At 35.7% G+C, this 20,498-nt stretch overlaps 1 protein-coding gene across 2 annotated transcripts; it reads left to right on the top strand.

Moving 5' to 3' along the window:
• The first annotated feature begins 1,421 nt into the window (after positions 1-1,421).
• On the top strand, positions 1,422-19,962 carry LOC143188212 (poly(A)-specific ribonuclease PARN). 2 transcript variants are annotated; one of them, XM_076392344.1, is made up of 12 exons: positions 1,422-1,548; positions 4,304-4,517; positions 4,602-4,877; positions 4,950-5,232; positions 5,319-5,440; positions 5,522-5,748; positions 5,825-5,894; positions 5,967-6,022; positions 6,091-6,177; positions 6,270-6,459; positions 15,901-15,989; positions 19,239-19,962. In XM_076392344.1, the coding sequence occupies exons 1-12, from the start codon at positions 1,530-1,532 to the stop codon at positions 19,334-19,336; spliced, it is 1,731 nt and encodes a 576-aa protein (XP_076248459.1). In that variant the 5' UTR covers positions 1,422-1,529; the 3' UTR covers positions 19,337-19,962. The 2 variants fall into 2 exon arrangements, with proteins under 2 accessions (XP_076248459.1, XP_076248460.1); XM_076392345.1 differs by having other exon boundaries at positions 1,490-1,681.
• Positions 19,963-20,498: the final 536 nt, after the last annotated feature.

The following is a 20,498-nucleotide window of genomic DNA, read 5'->3' on the forward strand; positions in this document are numbered from 1 at the left end:
AGCAATGATAAAACACTTAAGATGGACGTAATTCTGATCCTTTTTTTACCAAAAGGTTTTTGTTTAAACGAAACATATATTTGATTGTTCTTTTCATCTCAATAATCTTCTCTGTTTTAAGAATTTTTAATTCATGTTTCCTCCAGTGATATAATTTTGTGAAATATAATTAATAATGTACTTGTTAGCTTTATGGAGAAAACATGATAAAATAAACAGTGTTGTAACATATGGAATTTCGAACAATTCTATGTTCTTATTCTGGAATTCTTCAACCTTTTAATTGTTTCAATGGTATGGAAGAAATATTCCAAATTAAATCTTTGTATAAAAATAAAGTTGGGAATTAGCACAGCTTTAAGTTTGTAGACTGTATCGACTGGAGTGGCTGAAATAGTTCCCAAAACTAATGTTCCTCTACGTAGAGGGCGCACTACACTGAATCAATGACTTTTGAGGAAATCAATAGAAATTCGAAATTCCACAGCAGTGACAATTCAAGTTTCCCGAAATGAAAAAAAATTAACATTTGAGAACGAGAAACCTGATATTGATACAAAAAAGAGACAATCAAAACATGGATAATAGAGAAATAATTGTTAGCAGATCGAAACCAAATTTTACATTGGAAATATTTAACAAAAATCTGATCAATTCTGTGATAATACTAAAGAAATAAAACCACTTACCTTTATGATGCGCTCCGTACTTTGGTGTCCCTCATTCAAATTGGACTGCGCGCGCATCTTCGAGAATGTCAAGAATATCATTCGAGTTGCGATACTATCGAATCTCGCTCGTCGGTTCTTCCGACACCCACCTGTTACATGCAACATAAAAAAGCAAAAGGAATACTAATCGTATTTTGCTTTAGAAGTTATATAAAAGTATCTATACTCTACAGAATGTGACATAAGTTAAAACATTCTATCAGTTTACGCAAAACTGTCAAAAATGACACATGAAAATTGGCGCCATTATTATTCTGTTCAGATTCTATTACTGTCTTGTCAAAATAAGTAATACATCAATTACACTTCGTTAAAATTATTGAAATGAAAGTCAATTTTTCAGTATAGCACGTGATAATAAATGAAAATAGAAATACGTACTTTTATCAAAGATTAAAGGCTGCCACGAATGGAATTAACCACCTTTTATACGACAAGCAGTATACACGTCTGACACTTAGGAGTTCCGCAGAGGCAATGACGCCGCGCGTAATTTGAATAGGCATAACTAATGAGAGGGGTAACAATGGCGGGAAAAGGGACGTCTAGAAATTCCAAGATGGCCAATGACAGAGGTTATAGTAAGTTGGTTCTACTGTAGATGGCGGCTAAATCGCTAGGTAGCTTTTACAAATACAGTTATCACTCTATTTTATCAGTTCAATGTGGTTGAATACGAAAAGATCGTGCGGGGTCGGTGGATCCCGTTAGTTTCCGCGTCTAGTTCCAGTTCCGGGTGGGAAACCAGAGATGTTCGTTGTAGGTTGAGTGTGGATAAATATCGTGTGAGGTTAAAAAATGGAAGTGACTCGAGAGAGTGAGTAATTGGAAAAAATTAACGTCATACGAATTTATACTTTCAGTCATCGTGATGATTGAGAGCGTGATCGTGTACTTGTAACGTGTTCTGGTTTCTCTTTGTCATCATATTCTTAACGACGAGGTCCTGTGTACGTGCACGTTGCCTCATTTCAACATGCAAAGACATGGATAAACACGAGGGAAAATTAGGACGTATTTATCTCTTCCTATATAGTTGGCCTACACTATTACTATTTTAATTTTGAAATGTGTGTTCCATACAAAAATGATATACTTGTCTTTTGAAGTTGTTGTGTTGTTTGCATCAGAAGTATTTTTTTCAAGACAGTCAACGGAAATGTATCACATCTGAAATATTCCCTGAAAGTCTGTGTATTTCTGTAGACATAAAAACATTCAAAACCTACATGTTCTCTTAACGATCATAAATATTCCTTTTAGTTCAGATAGAAACGTTGAAATATGAACTCCAGAATGAATAAAGTGTTTTACGTTTTGTCATAATTGATATTATTTTGCACATAGTGAATTAGTTGAAAGTGATTTAAGGTATGAAATATTATGTTCCTAATGTGATACATTGAACTGGAAACAAAGATAACGTAGAGTAAAGGTATTATTTGGAGTATGTAAGAAAAACTTTGTAATTATATGTAATGTAAGCAACTCTAAGAAAGTCTTCAGCTAGCATGGAAATTTTTATGAATCTAGTTTTTGTGAATTGTATTGCATTTTATGTTTGTCTTATATTGTAACATATTTATCGTTGAATTATGTCATGCCATGTCATTACTCCTATTATCAACATATGAATAAATAAAATATCATATTTAATTCAAAGTTAATATAACTTATAGAAATGATGAGAAATATAAATTTAATTTATGTATCAATATGGTTTGTTGAATTTGTATCCTGTCCCATCTCCTATTATACGCAATGCGCTTAAAAGGAGTGAAAATATTTTTATACTCTAACTTCTCAACTATAATATTTTATAATATTATTATAAAATTAAATTTCTAAAAGAAGCACAGTATATGAATGTCGTGGTATTTTTTGACTTTAATATGTTTGAATTTGTTATCATTTTAAGCTCGTAATAATGCTGAATATTTTTATTGCTGTGATATACGATATTGCAACCTGAATTCTTGGCTTAATAATGTTGCAAGACTAAAAGTCAGCATTTTACATGGTTGTAATACACGCAAAGAAAATAATCAAATGACACTATAGATCTTGGATATTTGCACATTTACTAAAGAAGTTGATGATTATTAATATCTTGACACATTATTTTTTACCTAAATTTTGAGTACTAAAAAACTTGTTGGTATAATTTTTTGTAGAATTCTGAGTTCTTTATTTTAATAACATTTTCAATTATATTTTCCTTACTAAATTTGCATGAAAAATTAGTTACTTTTATGCATTACAATAGACAATATACTAAGAATATTAGACATTCTCTAGTTAATAATTTGGAACATCGTATGACATTTATTTTTACTAAGCTCAAAATATTGTTGCAATGTGTCAATAAATCGTAAGTATTTGAATTTGAAGTTCAAAAAAGAAAGTCCATATTTTCATGACACGTCGGTAAAGCAGTTAACTGTTCGCGTGATTCGAAATCTATACATTTTATTCTATTACATAGTTTCTCTTTAATGCAATCGACATTCGAGTATTTATTATTTTAATTATTTTCTTTTATGTTCATATTTTCTTACCACTATCGAAAGTTATAAACTCGTTCACTACCATGACAGTCATCGATAACCGTCACTTTAAATTTTGAGTTTTATTAAAATACAAACACAATGAATAAACTTTAACACTTATTAACATCTAGGCAACACAAACGTAATATGAAACTTTATGTAAATTAATAAGAGTAATAAGAAAATCAAAAATTTGCTTTTAGAAATATCAGCAATAAACGTAAATTTTACGTGAAAAGTTTTGTAAAAAACTTAGACCAACTATAGCCGTTATGTGCAAACCGTTTCAAATGAATAAAATGTTTAAATATCTGTATTATGAAGTGTGATCACATAATTTCCTTTCAGATAAAGTATGAATATACAAATTAAAATTGAATTTACTTACACTCAAGTTGCAGGATAAAAATTACTCCACTCCATGGTTCCCGCGTTATCCTCCTCTTTCTAAAAAGATCGTTAAATTTAATGTTACAACATTGTGTTTTTAACATTTTTTTTCAGTTCACTATTATATTTTACCTTTGTGACATCCATTACACATAATCTTCGTCATTAAGACTTAATATTCATATAATAAACGTAATATAAAAGTAATTATGTTTTCCACAGCAAGCTAGACCGCGCAATGCAAAGATCTTTTTAGCACTATTGCCAACTTATGACCAATGAATCAATTCTCTTTGGTTTATGCCCGCGAAATTTAATTTTGAATTCGAATATCATGACAACTAAAATCTTTATTTTTTCTTTTAGAAATAAACAAAATACAGAAAAGCTCGAATATAAAGTGTTTAGAAATTGAAGTGCAAACATTATATTTAGAATTATTCTGAAAAAAGGTACCACAATTTCTGTGATTAAACCTGTAATTCCTAATTGTAAGTGTTGTAATAGTTGTATGGCCAATAAATCATTTTTTATAGAGCATTTCTCAAACATCACGAGCGCATTAAATAATTCAATTTCTTTATTATACAATTTTTTAAACGCAAGTGTAATGTTATCTTTAATTTTTCACAGATTTTGAAGAAGTCGTGACAGAGCTGGACGACATTCTAAAAAATGCAACGTTTCTTGGAATTGATGGAGAATTCACAGGACTTAATTCAGGACCTGATGCTGGTGCTTTCGACACACCTGCTCAGTATTATACAAAATTACGAGCAGGGTCCATGGATTTTCTTTTAGTACAATTTGGCCTTTCTGTTTTTACATTTGATACAGAAACATTAAAGTATGTCTTCTTCAATTTTTATTTCTATTTCTTCTTATTATGTATACGTGTATTTACAATACTATAAATATTTTTTTGTTAAAGGTATAGTCAACGATCATACAATTTCTACGTTTTTCCGCGGCCTCTGCATCGAGCAGCTCCGGATTCCAGATTTATGTGTCAAGCATCATCTATATCATTTCTAGCCAGTCAAGGCTTTGATTTTAATAAACTTTTTAACATGGGTATTCCTTATTTGACTATGAGCGAAGAAGAAAAGTTGGTAAAACGGTTGGAAGAAAGGCAGAAGGCGAGGGACGAGGTGCCGGAGTTGATACCTATTTCTGATGCCGATAGACCACAAATTGAAGAGATTTGGTAAACTGAATGATAACTATTGCTACTGTATAAATGATATATAGCCGCTGAACATTAATATACATATTTCAGTACGAGGATAGACGAGTTTATCAGTTCCGATGCGGAAGAACTGACGATCGACAAGTGTAACGCGTTCATTAGAAGGCTAGTGCATCAAGAAGTAAGGGTAAGATGGCCAAATAAATTAAGGGTTGAAAGAAAGCAGAATTGTTCTGGACCCAGTCTTGTAGTACAAAGGTCAGGGACCAAGGAGGAAGAGGAACAAAAAGATGCTGAAAGGAAAGAACGGGAAATGTCGGAGATTAAACAGGCAGTTGGATTAAGTACGCTCTTAAGGAAGATTGCCGACTCTGTAAGATTTTATTGATTTATCAATATATGTCTTGAATTAACGAAACAGTTAATTGTATTTTGAGTGGAAATATCTTTACCTTGCAGGGGAAGTTAATAGTTGGGCATAATATGTTACTAGATCTCTGTCATATAATACACAAGTTTTTCGGGCCATTACCAGAAAGTTATTTGGAGTTTAAGTCTCTTGTTCATAGTTTGTTTCCTAGGTAAGCTACATATTTCTTAGTATTACTAATATATTGTACGGGTAAAATTCAGTGTGTGAACAATTTTTTTTTTCCCAATAGGATTTTAGATACGAAAATACTTTGTCAGTCACAGCAATTCAGGGAAAGTGTACCATCGTCGAATTTAAATGTCTTGCTAGAGACTGTTAGCAAATCACCGTTTAAAGTTCCAGAAATAAAATCCGTTGATGGTAGAAGTTATTCCACATTGACAGAAAAATGTCACGAAGCTGGTTATGATGCATATATTACCGGAATATGCTTTATTTCACTGTGTAATTACCTCGGTTAGTAGATAGTATATACAAAATTTATACAAATATACTAGAAGTCTAATCATTTATTTATAATACATTTTTTCAGGTTCTTTGCACAAGCCCGAAATTCCACTAGTCCTCGCAGATTCACCTCTTCTTAACCCATTTGTAAACAAGTAAGTTTAACCACACTTTAGGATTTCATAATATATATTTCAATATAATACATAATTTGTTTCTTATTTCAGACTACTTATAGCGAGATTAAAAGACTTCCCTTACATAAATCTAGTAGGAAAAGATCGTAAGTTCCTTTCATTTTCTTCGTTTCCTTCTAATTCGATCGTATTGATAACCTATTTTGTATTCCAGCAAATCCTAGTAGAGATCACGTGTTCCACATAACATTCCCGAAAGAATGGAAACATAACGATATTTCTCAATTATTTAGTCCGTTTGGTAAGAATTATTTTATAAACTATTTAGTCACAGATTTTTAAAATTGTGCTTCATTTTAATTATACCATAAATAAAGCATACTTCAATTGCAGGAGGTGTATATGTGTCATGGTTATCAGATACATCAGCGTATGTAGCGCTGAATCGTCGTGACCAAGCTACATCTGTGATGAAAAGTTTATCAAAAACAAACACGTACAGTATACAGAAATACATTGAGCACCAGGCGTCGTTGGAAGCAAACAACACAGGAGAACGTAAAAGAAAATTGTCTTCATCTGAGTAAGTAATCGATAATACTTATATATCCCGTTTTATATATCTTCTGAAAAATCTTCTAACTAGAACATTCTACTAAGCAGTTCCTAACTAGAAGTAGAATTGGACGTTTTGTCGCCAATAAATCGTTTAAACACTATTTCACGTGTATTAGACTTCGTGACTACAAATAGATCGATCGATCTCTTCGTATCATAAAGTAAGTCCAGATTAATATGTGATTACTTTGTATTCATGAAGTACAGCTCAGGAATGAAGTATGTATAATTTCGAGTGCGTATATTATATGCACCTTTACTTCATCAACTACTAGTAATAACGGAAGTCATAGTCGCTAATTTCCTTCGATTAGACTTCAAAGGCGATACTTCACGTCGTTTTTCCATTTTCTTGTTTGATCGATTTACCGTTTCTAGCTCGCGCGTTCTGTTCTGATCACCGTAATTTTCACCGATAAATTCTCGCATTTATCGGGAGCATCCGTAACAGGATCTTCACGCTGATTACTTGACGCGGTTACGAAGACGCAACAAAAGCGACGAATCGCGTGGTCCACCCCGTGGCAATAACTTATCCCAACCCTGGACACGGCGAGGAGATTGGTGCTGCGGGGTGCCAGGTTCGCGGTACGAACATTAAATGCCGCGAAGAAGGTAGCGGGAACACCGTGAAAAGAAGGAAGAGTAATGCGTTATCGGCGGTCGCGGCATAAGCTAGGCGCGATAATAATTTTCTGCGCGGCGCGGCGAAGTGGAAAAGAGCAGCGTGGTGGATGAGCGAAGAGGGGCGACGTTTCATACTCGAGGCGGCTTCCTGGGATTTCCTGTACACGAGAGATTTGCATAGGGTCGTACAGCTCATTCTAAATTAATGCCCGCGACGCCTGTTACACGCGTGTCGTCCCCACTTCCTCCCTTGCCTCCTCGTCATCGTTCGATCCTCCTCTCTTCGTCGACTCCTCTGCCACTTTCTTTTTTCTTCGTTCTCGGGGAACCACTGACGTCCGCCGTAGTATAGTCACCAGTAAATCAGTGTTCCTCGCCGCTGTCCGCAAGACTTATCGGACGCGTATGATCGTGAATCGATTCGGCGGATATCAATAAATTGATCGACACGTATTGAAAAATGATTTCCAAGTGTTGATTAATGGAGCCGCGGCGCGGGCGCTCTCGAACGGGACCAGCAGGAAGAATCGATTTGTTCCGCACGATGCTGGACGGAAGCGGCTGAACGAGTGGCAAATTCAACTTCCGTAATTACGTGTTCTTTGTACGATCGTAAATTATCCAACTTTAGAGTCTCATTCGTCATACTTTTGGCGTTGCTTTCATTTTATGGACGAAGAAATTGAGATAATTTATTCTGTTTACACTTATAATACGTTCGTAGATGATTCGCTGTAAGGATTCAGCGACTGTCGATTTATGAAGTGGTAAAACTGGGAGATGAAGTTAGAAAAAGTAACCCTAAAGATCGTCCAGTTTGAGTCCCACGATTTTGGAACTAAATGTTGTGCTAAATCTTCGTTTATGATGATACATTTATTTTTAGTCAACGATTCACTATAATGGAAGATACATGATATTAATATACACGCCACATCAGTATTTTTTATTTTTCTTGATTTTGATGTTGGAGTATGGTGATGGATACATTACAAATAATGGAATTGGGTACGTTTAATCTATGATATTAATCATATCCAAGGATCCATGTAACTGTCATTGGCAGCAGCAACCAATAATTGCAGCACCACTTTCACATGTTTCAATAAGCCATTATTAATTTTAAAAATCTAAGTTCAAATTTATTGTATAATTTGACCTTTGACCTTTTATATCTCAGAAGCTTATTGTCATTCAGTTAAAATTGAGTTCCGAAATCGTGGGACCAAAAAGGAGCGAAAAATGATGCCATTTTGGGATTACTCTTTGTTTGAACGAAAAGATAGTTTATAACCATTCGTAGAATCGAATCGCGGCGATATGTTGCGCGGGCAATCGCGCTCATTACGGGTACAAACGAGCCGCATTGCCCACGTGCGAATAAAAGCAAAAGCGCGGTGGTATTAGGGTCTTGATTAGAATAATGCAACATGCTTCGAATAACGTGTCCGTGTCTCTCGACGGGGACGCGACCGCAATGCAAATGCGCGCGTATGAATCAGTTAGAACAGACATATGGAGGCACTGCGCGAAGATTTTCAAATTGGAATAAGAAGATCCTATTTTCTGTTTCATTAACATTAATCCTACAACGACACCTTTCTATTTTTCGGCGTAAGTAACATTGTGGGGTTGCGAGCGATCCCCCAAAAAATCTGAATATTTATTCTTCTAATTCTTCCTTGCACAGAAAAGAATGTTAAACTAAAGTTATTGAAGTCTGTTATAGAATTTACAAAAGTACTGTAACAGACCTAAGTTTAATAGTAGCAGTAAGAGTCAATTTTGTACATTTAACAAAGCTGATTTTACTATAGTTAAGCTTACTTGTTTAATTTTGCCAAGGTTTATAATAGAGATCCTTCAAAAGCCTACCCTGCTTAAATCTACTTAGAAGACATGCAAGATATGTATGATTATTTTTTACGCGTGAGCACCTTAGAAAACACAGTTGTACTTGATTCCTGCCTACAAACAAAAAGTAAACAAAATTTTTAAGTTATCTCGAAGTGCATGCTAAATAGATTTTCAAGTTTAAAGTTTGTGGAGTCGCTGATGACCTCAGGGGGTCGCTTTAGGGTAAATATAACTGCACTATATCCTCATTCTTCCTCGTAACTAGGGGCATTAACCGTCACGATTTTGTGCACGCGACAAAACAAAATCTTTACCCGAGCACACCAACGTAACCATCACATTGTCTGGTCGTCCCGCAAGACATTAATTTCCTCGCAGCAACAAGGACGCTGTACGCCGTAATTGCTTAATTACACTCTCCATGTATCATTCTCGTTTACCCGAATACTCGCAAGCCGCAGCTAAATATACGCCTATTAGCGTCCTGCGTACGATCCGCCGTCCGCGATACGTTATTGCGGTATTTATTTGCGAACTATAAATAAGAATGGCGGCAGATACAGCGACAATTTATAATGGTCAACCATGGTCGCGGTAATAGCCGTATAAATTACAATTTGAGGTGTACACACCTTACCGCGTATTTTTCCTTGACGGATCGCGCCTTCCTAAAGCGCCATTTAAATCATATCGATTGGAAAAGTCCGCGGGCGCGTGGGTTTCGTTTTCAAAGACACACCTCGGAAAATTCTCCGCGATTTTAATCGTTCCATCCTCCACCCCTCCTCCCTCCCTCCCTACCTCTCTCCTTCCCTCTATTACGTGGTTGCTTTATGATTCGCTGGAGTACATAATGAACACTCTGTAGCCGGACACACGTGCATCTCTTACGTGGCCTCGCGTGTGCGTGTTCAGTACCCCGCATGCCCCATAAGCATATATCACTCGGCACTACCAATGCATCACTCCGCGAACGCGCGCCAACACCATCGCGGACTGCTTCTGTGTCCCATGCGATTTTTATCCGAGCGTTGCAGCCTGGTTTCCCGCGCGCAACCACCGAGCGCTCCTTTCCTCCGAGGAACGAGAGCTTTCGTGTCACGCGGAAATGCCGCGACGCCCGTGTAATTTATATCGTGGATAGGCGTTCGCGTGCCGCGTCCGTGGCTGCGGTATCGCGAGCGCCCTGCAACGATCCTCTTCCCCGCTGGTTTTATTAATTTTGAGCACCTCGGGTTCGTTATTGTCGCATGGGTCGTTTGTTTTCATTTGCCTTCTAGCGAAAGTTTTAACGAAGGCGATATTTCTTCTGCGTTTACTCTTGATAGAAGCCGCTGAGTAGATAGACGAGAATGGATCGTGATTTAGGTGCGAGGTGGTTGTAGAGGCTGAGGTTTCAATTAGCTTTTTTCTTTGGGTAATCTTCTTGGAGTAGAGGAACGTGTCAGCAGGTTTTCTAAGAGGGATAGTTGACGATGTTTAGAGGAATGGAAAGATGCTATAAGTGAATGAAAAGTTGCTATAGGATGGAGTAAGCGTTGAAGTCTCCTGGCTTAATCTCATCTTCGATTTATTATTCGTTTCTTATCATGTGTCTAATGTATCTTCTTTTTCAGTCTTCAAAAAAGTGTAACGAAGCAACTTAGTAACTATATCGGAAGCTCTTTGCTTATCAAACATAGATAAGCTACTTCTGGGTCCATGTTGTAATTTAAAATAACTTTTCTTCAAGTGATAAATCTTTATCTGTTCACCTGCTATGTATTTAATATACAGGGTGAGTCAGGTAACTGTATTATCTGAATTTTCTTATAAACCATTTGTTGTATGAAGAAATGTTTCAAATGAAAGTTATTCAGTACCGAGAGGAGCATGCCAACAAGGATCATACTCTCAATACCAAACTACGTTCGTTTAAAACATTTCTTTATACAACAACTAATTTACAAGAATATTCAGACGATACAATTGCAAGACTCACCCTATATTTATAGTAGAACATTTTAATTGCTTTGGTTACGAACTGCTAACAGCATCAAACGTTCCCCTTATCGCCAGTTCAAAGCTAAGACTTCCACGACAAACGTGCGCAAACAGTACAGAGGATTTAGTGTGCTGAGGATGATAGAAATATCTCCGTATATTATGCACAAGTTTCTACGCGTAATTAAAACTTTTCAACTCAAGGTTTGTTATCTGCTGCTGAATAACGAACATGGTTGACGAAGAAGCTGGTTGCTTTGCATATCAGACCAGGTAAATAGCCCCGGTGATTCCGATGTAGAGGCTGCGAATCGAAGCAATTCGCGGCAAGTAATGACGATTTACGATGCGGATCACTATGGCTATGCATTAAGCTATTAATATCAGTCAGAGGTACATTAACCCTCGACTGCCTAGGTTGCCTAGCCGCGGCGCGCACACCCAAAGAAATCACACGTACCGCGCTTATTAAATGTTATTTATTAGGACTCCAATTCATTTATTAAGTTGATTATTAGACATCTAGTTCACCTGTGTCGCAACCGACCGGTGGGTCGATCGATCAGCAACGGTGCAATAAGGAGAATAATGACGAACACGGTGGCAAAGCAGCGAGAATTTTTATTGCATCCGTCTACCATTAAGCGTAGATCTAGATCGTAGACCATAGTTATCCAGGCGCGACACGGATTTATATCGGCTGCTCAACGGTGGGTAAAATTATGCACGGTGGTAGGAGGCATGTTAAGGGCCTCTGGAAACGGCAGTCATAACTGTGACGTTTATTGTTCCATCGACACCCTGTATTTTTCCGTAATGAAACCGATATTAATTATGAATCGTATATTCTCGCGATCGTTCAATAAATTTCGATATCTGCTACGTAGGTTTTGTTGGCTGGCCTTAAACTGAGAAAAATGTCACGTCCGTACATGTGTATTAATTGCCGTGAAACAGGTTATCGTGCTTGACCATTCGTGCAATTACCCGCCTTGAAACGGTGGATCCGTGCCGATCGAGGCAATCGCCTTTCTTAGCGCCAGCAAATTGGAAAAAGATTAAGATTCGAACGCGCTCGCGATAAAACGGGATGGCTTATTGCGGAAAAATCCTTTAATAGCGCTGTATATCGTGGTGTGCACCCTAGTCACGTTGTTGCCAAGTAATTCTCGCCTGGAGCATACGTTATTTCGGTAGAGACAGCATCCTCTCCTCGTCTTGTACTTTATTATGTTGCAGCTTGTTACATTTAATGCTTTTGGGTCCAACCTCCTTAAAATACGATTATTAGTCTAGATGAGGAAATTGTCGACCTTAAAAGAAATTGCCTGCTGCATATAGTTATCCCCATTCTGCTTGCTTTTACTTGCTTCGTGTGAAATGATTTTTTATATTTGTTACTAGTAATGGTATTTTCAAAAGGAATTGCTGGTAGAGAAGCTGGATAACCAGATTCCTGCCTGCCTCCCTTAACTTCACAATTAAAGCATACCGAGCAATCTTCGCTGCAATCTACGTCTTCGTTCCGGCAAATTATATACAGTTTTCCATCAGGGCTTTCTTCCTCATCGAAAGTGGATTATCGTGATATGCAATTTCTCCGTGAAAATTGCTAACTATAGTGGGAACAAATTATTTGGCTAGCTAAGACTCTTCTCCTATGATAAGAATGTGTTAGATATTGTTCCTACATTTTTATATTTTATTTCTTTGTTTGATAAACAGGTAACTAATCATTATACATAATTATATTTGTATTTATTTATGTTAGAAATTCGATTGTTGAAACAAATAGATAAAATTGCTGCGAAGTAATTTTGTTCCTCGTGTTAGTCTGGTTTATTGTACATTTATTTGATGCATTATCAATTTCTTCTCATGAAAGAGTATCAATTTTGTTGGTCTAAAGATTCAGTTAACCTTTCGAAATATGTAAATACGTCACGTGGCTACGTATCATAAAATTCCAATTCAGAAAGGTATCTGATAATATTATCAGATAACGAGGGCAATGTTTACGGGTTGAAAAAGGAGAGCTAGCAGGAGGTAGTAGATTTCCATGCATAATGCAAATACTTTGGAGCAAGCAGTACGGGGAACGCAGTCGCTGTATTTGGATTATGCCTTCGGGATCGCGGCTATAATGAGTTTAACATGCTTCGGGTCGTCTTTCTCCTATTGCATCGTCTTTTTTCTCGCTCGCTATTCTTTTTTACTGGACGTATGCTTTCGGTGGCATGCTGCCTTGCCAACGTTATTGACTTTGCAGGTCATAAAAAAGGAGCCCAACAAAAGAAGAACACTAACAAAAATATTCGCATACCTACGTGTTCTGTTCCTCATTACTCACCCTTTATACTCCACCACGGTGCTCCGAACATTTAATTCGAAATTTAGTTCCCTATGTCGCTGCAGAAAGGCAAAGGGGGTATCTAGTTTCGGAATAATCATCGCTACGCCCTGATATAATACGAGCCACGCTCGCATTGAATTCCTTCGTTATTTAATGTTCTTGCGGAAGCTCGCGGGGAATACGAGATACATATCCGCTGTAAATGAAGTTCAAGGTTCCATACAAGATGCAATAAAACCGAGGGTCACTCTGTTGTGTTTGTAGTTATAATGCAGTTACCATTCCGTGAAATGACGAGAGTTACGAGCGTAGTAATTGGTCGGCACGTGGGCGCCTCATTAATACTGTGTTGCCAGCGAGTCTGACGCATGTATCTTATAGGGTTGCTGCCAATCCCGTGACAATGCGCTTGAGATTACGATGGTTCCAAGAAAAAGCAGTGATACTCGTTCGGAACAGGAGGATATTCGTTCGTTGTCGACGACCTATTATGGATTACAAAGCTACTGTCATAGACAGAAATTTGAAATGAATATTGATTATCCCCTTAGGTTACGATTTCATTTCGAGGCGTCAGAACATAAATCAACGATTTAGTTTTGCTAGGTAATGGTCGAAAATAAATGAATTCGTCAGCTCTTGACCTGGATCTCGATTTTTTCTTCTTCTCGTTCGTCATGTGAGAAAACTGAACTAATCTTCACTTGATTTGCTAAAAAAGGAACCTATGTTTTCTTCATATGTGTGAAGTCTTCCACAAAATAAACCAATATGCCCCCCAATATGGCGCTCGGCACAAGGCATGGCACAAAGTATACTCAATTTTACTACTGAAACCTGTTGATTTCTCGAAGTTATTTTAACCCAAACGAGTTAAAATTCTAGTTAGTGATAATAAAGGAGTAAGTATAAAAACGAGAAAAGGGAGAAGGAAACAAATGTTAATGAAAGGAATTTCTCTACTCGACTATTAGTCTCAAGCTCCAAAAGCATAATTTTACTCCTCCGTCTATTAATGTCTTGAGGTACATAAATTTTTTAAATCCTATCTAACGCCTCGTGTAAAGTCCAGTTGTATAATAAAAATGGGTAGTGCACTGTCGTTGGAACCGCTTAAATATGCTTTAATTGGGTTCGTTAGACGTACAGAAAAAAGCTTCGGCGACTTGTTAAGTTCGGCCATTCGAGCCGCGACGTCGTTGATGATCGCGAAAGGCACGCATCGAAAGAAAATTCCTCGTCGAAAGGAGGTATCTGGCATTCTTGAACTGATCAGCCATACTTAACGACGATGTACACACGTGCATTCTGCATGCACGCACGTGATGCTGCATATTCATAAGTTGTGACTACGGCCAACAACATTTCCGTGGCAAGCTTCAACACGTGCACCGAATAAATTCTTCGTAGTGTTACGGTCGATAGTGTACGACTAGGAGCAATTGATCTTTTTTTTCCTCCTCCTTCTCTCCCCCCCTTCTAAAATGCAAACCGTATCCGCGCCTTGTATGGCATTTTTCAGGGGGAAGATGGGTGGCAAACTTTGGTCGATATTCACGGGTGTTCGATCAATTCCCGTTATCGTATGCGCGTTCACGATGGAAAAGATCAACGTGCTCTTATACAAGACCACGGCATACGCAAATGCGATAGATACATAGAATTTATTGCTGACAGTGTCCATTTCACGTACCAATTCGATATATCGTATATTTGCAGCAAATTCCGAATATCCTGTTCGCTGTGGTACGTTAGTGTACGAGTTGTGGCTATAAATTTTGTAACAGCATGGCGAGGGTAGTGAGAGAATTGTGGAATTTGTGGAACGATTCACAGTGGTGATAGGAATAATGAATTTTAAGTTTGTAGTTAGTTTATTAGCGTTTTTGAAAGTATAGGATGTTGGAAAAGCGATGATCCGAGTGGCTGATTAAAAAGTGGCTATTTCTACTTAAAATAAGTTAAGAATACCGCAGGACTTTGGAGAACTGGCTTTAGACAAAATTTTAGACCGATGTGTGATTATTAATAAGTGTGATGATGAATAATAAATAAAATTGTTTAAATTTCGTTAGATTGCCATTAAATTATTATTCCGAATTATAGTAGATAAACGAGTTGTGGCGTCAAATTCTATAACAGCATGGCGAGGATAGTGGAAATATCGTGAAATTTGTGGATCTACTCACAGTGGTGTTAGGAATAATAAATTTTATGTTTATAGTTGGTTGATTAGATTTCTCAAAAGATACAGGGTGTTAGAAAAGTGGTAATGCAAGTGGCTGATTAAAGAGTGACTAATTCTACTTGAAATAAGTCGAAAATACAACAGGACTTTGAAGAACTGGTTTTAGACAAAATTTTATGCTAAAGTGAACCTTCAATACTGAATTTCTAAAATGTTATTAGACTGTCATCAATCAATTAATACGATGTAATACTCTTCAATACTCTTTAATATCGTTAATACTCTTATCACCAATACGAAGCATATCTACATAAGATAAAAAAATCCCTAAAATATTCTAGATTATTAATAATTTTGTAAAACAAGCACCGTTCATTATTCTCTTTTATCCTTCCCAGGTCCGTCACGACGAAGAAGGAGGAAAACTCCGTGGCAATGAGCGGCGTGAAGAGGACGCAGGACGAGGATGGCTGGGAAGTGGCCACAGGTAATGAACTCAAATTATCGTCAGAGTCCATCACCCCTTGCCCCTATCCTCACGAACGATCGAGAGCCACGTCGAAGACCCGTGGAAGTAATCACGAGGTCGTCGAGTCGCTCTTCGAGCAAATTAAGGTCGCGCAGAAAGTCCGGTTAAAGAATACTCTTAGCTTGCCCACCGATTTTCGAAATGGTAAGAGAAAAGATGTGGTGCCGAAATACACGATACTGCGTCGCGACGCAGAGTCTGAATTACACAACGACACGGAAGTGGCGAACGTCTTGAGGACCGCGGAGATTCAGCTATCGAGCGTGGTAAAAATCGCGAATAATTGCTCACCAGAATCGCGCAACGGCTGCAGAAGTAAAACAGACAGAATAAAAAAATACAGTTCAACCAAGAGCATGACAACATCTGTGGCGAGTCTCGACAAAGCAATACAGACAAGTTTATATAGCGAAAAATCGATTCAGGTAAATCTGTGCGTTTCGACTAAAGACAAACAGGTTGAAGTTTCTTCTTCGTTCGCACCGAAAAGACCCGCCAAAGTGTCATCCATTACTCCTAGCCTTAGGAGGAACGTTAAAACGCAAACGAAAGTGAAATTGACAGATTTAGTGGTCGAAAAGCAAGAGCAAGTCAATTGCTCGAGGATCGTGTCGTTGTCCAGTCAGAAGAAAAATTATTCCAAAGGTGAGAAATTAAAATACAGCGTGGAGTTGCAGCTTGAAAAGAATGATAAAACGGAGAATATTGCGCTTACTCAGAGATCTAGTTTTCTTGAGAAGAAACAGCCTCCCAGGGTCATTCGTGCAACGAAACAACGAGCTGATAGAATAGGAAGCATATGCATGACTTTGGCGAAAATTATAGGAATAGTTTTTCTGTACTATTTTCTAGGTTTAATTTTATATAAATTCGAGGTATGTGGTTTAGAAGTTTATGAATTGAAACGCTGGTTTTAATATTACTATTTTTATTAAAAAGGAAGCCAGATTTTTACATAAACGTTTTACGAATGCTAGCACTCTCTAACTTGTAAGCCCTCATCATACAATTTCTCAGGTTCAAATATTGTACATTCAATTTTAGAACTTATTCCCACAATATCACCATCATTTAAACATACTCGAAATACCTAAAGTGATATTTCTTTGAACATTAGAAAGCGTGCTATCATGCTTCGATTCAATAATAATTTTTCAACTACTTAACTTATTTCTACTTAAATTTAAAATATTTAATAGTTCTTTACAAGATTTTTATAAAACGTATTTTACAAATATACAGTATATGGGACTACTGTATAATTGATAATAAGTGATAATAACTTTTTGTAGTGTTATTAGTATTAGACATATTTTTTATCCTTTTGAAGCACATGTTTTGTTGTGCATTTAGTTCCTTTTTGATATATTTAATCGTTAGAGTGTATATTTTATTTGTGGGATGATGCTTGTGGGCACGTGGGATGGTGCCTAACGAACGTATCTAAACAATACGTTTAATTTATGACTTTTAAAATTTATTTTGCATTCGTTAACGTTACATTTATATTTTATATTCGATTAAATTATAAAAGACGGTTTAAAAATTGTTCTGGTTGCGTAATAATTGTAACGTTTCTTATTTTAGAAGAATTACTTATGAAAATGGTACTTTTTTGATATTATAAAATTTGACGATGTTTGTGTATTTTTTATAAAGTTTCTTTATAGAACGAACGTTTTGACCTTAAGTTTAGTTGTCTAAGATTTGAGCAGTGAATTTTTGATCAAATATTTATTTTACTATATTATATTAACAGTATGTTGTATTGGTTTTAAAATGAGGCTTCAAATTATACGAATCACAACAATGTGAGCGATCTTTTCATAGGATTAATTTTCGTCATTATTAACATATGTTTTAATAACTTTATTTTATAATGCATTCATGTACTTAAAGACAACTGCCTCCGTATAAGAATTTTTTCGAGAATAAGACCAAGTATGTGTTGATGCAAAATGGTTATAAAACATACTTGTGAAAAATGTACAAATTATAAAACTTCCAGAGTTGGATATGCATTTGTTAAATAAGCACTCATTAAGGAAATACTACAAATTGCTACCTTTTATTACCTTTAAATACTTTTAATAAGCAATTTTTAAATTTGATATTGTACAAAATTTTAAATTAATTCTTTTTTGTAACAAATGTTTAAGTACCAACTTAATTGTGTTGTTACATACTGTTTATATATAATATTAATATACCTATTGAACTCTGGAAGTAACTAAGTTATATTTATTTCAACAAATTTATAATAATGAAGGACTACTTTTTGAGAATTTTTTCATTTTGGCAGTATTACATTATACATATTACGCAGTGAGACTGATATTTTTATACAGATTTGTACATACCTAATATAGACAAAGAATATTCCTTTATTATATTTTTGCTGTTCTATTAATTCAAGATAATGATAAACTCTGTATTCCTATTTTCTGTATTTTTCATACGTTTGATATTGATTTTTATTATGTAGCACACGATTTTATTATTTCTGTAGTAATGTACCTTGATATATGTATGTACAAACACTAACATGATGATTTAGTGAGAGTATTTCCATTTTTACATGTATTTATGTGAGCATAAATTTGTAAATTTTATTCCTATGAAAAAAAAACAATTTCAGTATACACTTAATCAAACTAGAACTCATAATTGTGTTTTTGAACGATACATATCGCAAGAAATTTGATAAGAGTAAAAGTGACATCCGAGAATTGTATTGTTTTATTTAAAGTATTAAATAATATAACTAATTGGTATATTACGGAAAGAGAAATTAATAATTTTGAATGAAATTAATTAATCATGAAGAGAAACTAAAATTTCGATAGTGGTTTCAGTTTGTTTGCGTTGTAATTTGTTATTTCTACAAATTAGGAGAATATGTCAAAAAGCTTATTAAAATTGGTATCTTTATTTTATTTTTCAATCTTAAGTAATTGGTCTGTTTGTTTAATTATTTCATTCTTATTTTCATGTTATGAACTATTCTATTTTATCTGCAATAGAAAAAATTGATAAAAAGTTATAAAAACTGTAGAAAGTTCACTAATTAATACAATATAAATAAGGAAGTACTAATTTGTATGCCTATAAAATATTAATTGGATCAGAATGAAATTTTTAGAGTAAACTAATAAATTCGAAGGGTTATGTCGTTGCGCATAAACCGATCTCTTGTTATGTGCACAGGTAAACGGCACCGGAAGCGGAAAGATCATGCGGACGTTGAAGCTACTCGAGGACCGGAGAAGAAGAAGACCTTTGCCGAGGCTAACTCGTGGGAATAGAGCAGAAAGACAGATACTTCTGGCTGGCTCACCATCTTCTGGATTAACAATAAATAAGTTGAGAAATGCTGAAACTGATCAGCAACATTTTATTGTATCATTTCTTGTTTCACGATTTGTCTAATTAGCCAGAAATCACACGATAGTTTTGTACTTTTTATATAGAACAAACTCATGGTAGGAGCGAAAAAAATATTTCAATATGTAAATAGTGTCGATTGCACTATAATTGAAGTCAATATTTTTGTATTAGACTTATTTGATGTGAAGTTTTGAAAGATTAAATATGTGAAGTTCGAAATCGGTTTCTGTAGTCTTCTCGAAACTAAAAATATCTTTCTGTAGTTGGTTTGTACATCTATTTAACTAAAATTGTTCAATGGAAATGTAGAAGTACAAAGGTGCGTAACATGCTGTAATTAAAGGTGTAATTGAGCATTGGAAAGTACAACTACGATCTGCTATGCACCATAAACGCTTTATATTAGCCTTTATAACCGAGGCTTCTCGGTTATAAATATAGGTTCATAGAATATTTTTCTCATAATTGTAGACCACACAGTTTGCTATTAAACGTAACGATGAACGAATTGATACAATAAAACACCTGCTGTAATGAATCACAATTCTAGCGCATTATTCATTTACAAAAGAACCATACATCCATTTTCCAGCCGCTACGGTCGTTCTACGACTATTGCGTACTCAATAATTGCGTTATTAAATTATCGTAATTAAGATGATTGAAAAATGAGCTTCATTACCGTACACCTTTTCCTTCTACAATATTCGAATTGGATTGGAGCCTATTACGATTTTACTCTCATACTTTATTTAAATAGTAGCATAGAGCAATGGTAGAAATATAGCAGTTAATTTGATGAATGTCGTGTGTTACTGTTCAAGATAATTCATGTCAATAATATCTTTTTAAAATTTCACTATGCGGAATGTTCGACAACAGGTGTCAGAAATGTTAAGAGATGATTCTACATGCTAAAATAAGATGAAAGTAAAGATAGAGGAATTTGCGTTTGGGGCTTCGTTGCCGAGTTATTAATTAAAAGGAAACGTTTGAAGCGCGGCAAATGTGTCTGACTTGAGACCTATTCTACTTCGCTATGTCTGACCTGACGATGGCACGTCGACAGTAGAATAACTC

Source organism: Calliopsis andreniformis, chromosome 2 (assembly GCF_051401765.1).
Source record: "Calliopsis andreniformis isolate RMS-2024a chromosome 2, iyCalAndr_principal, whole genome shotgun sequence".
Lineage (NCBI taxonomy): Eukaryota > Metazoa > Arthropoda > Insecta > Hymenoptera > Andrenidae > Calliopsis > Calliopsis andreniformis.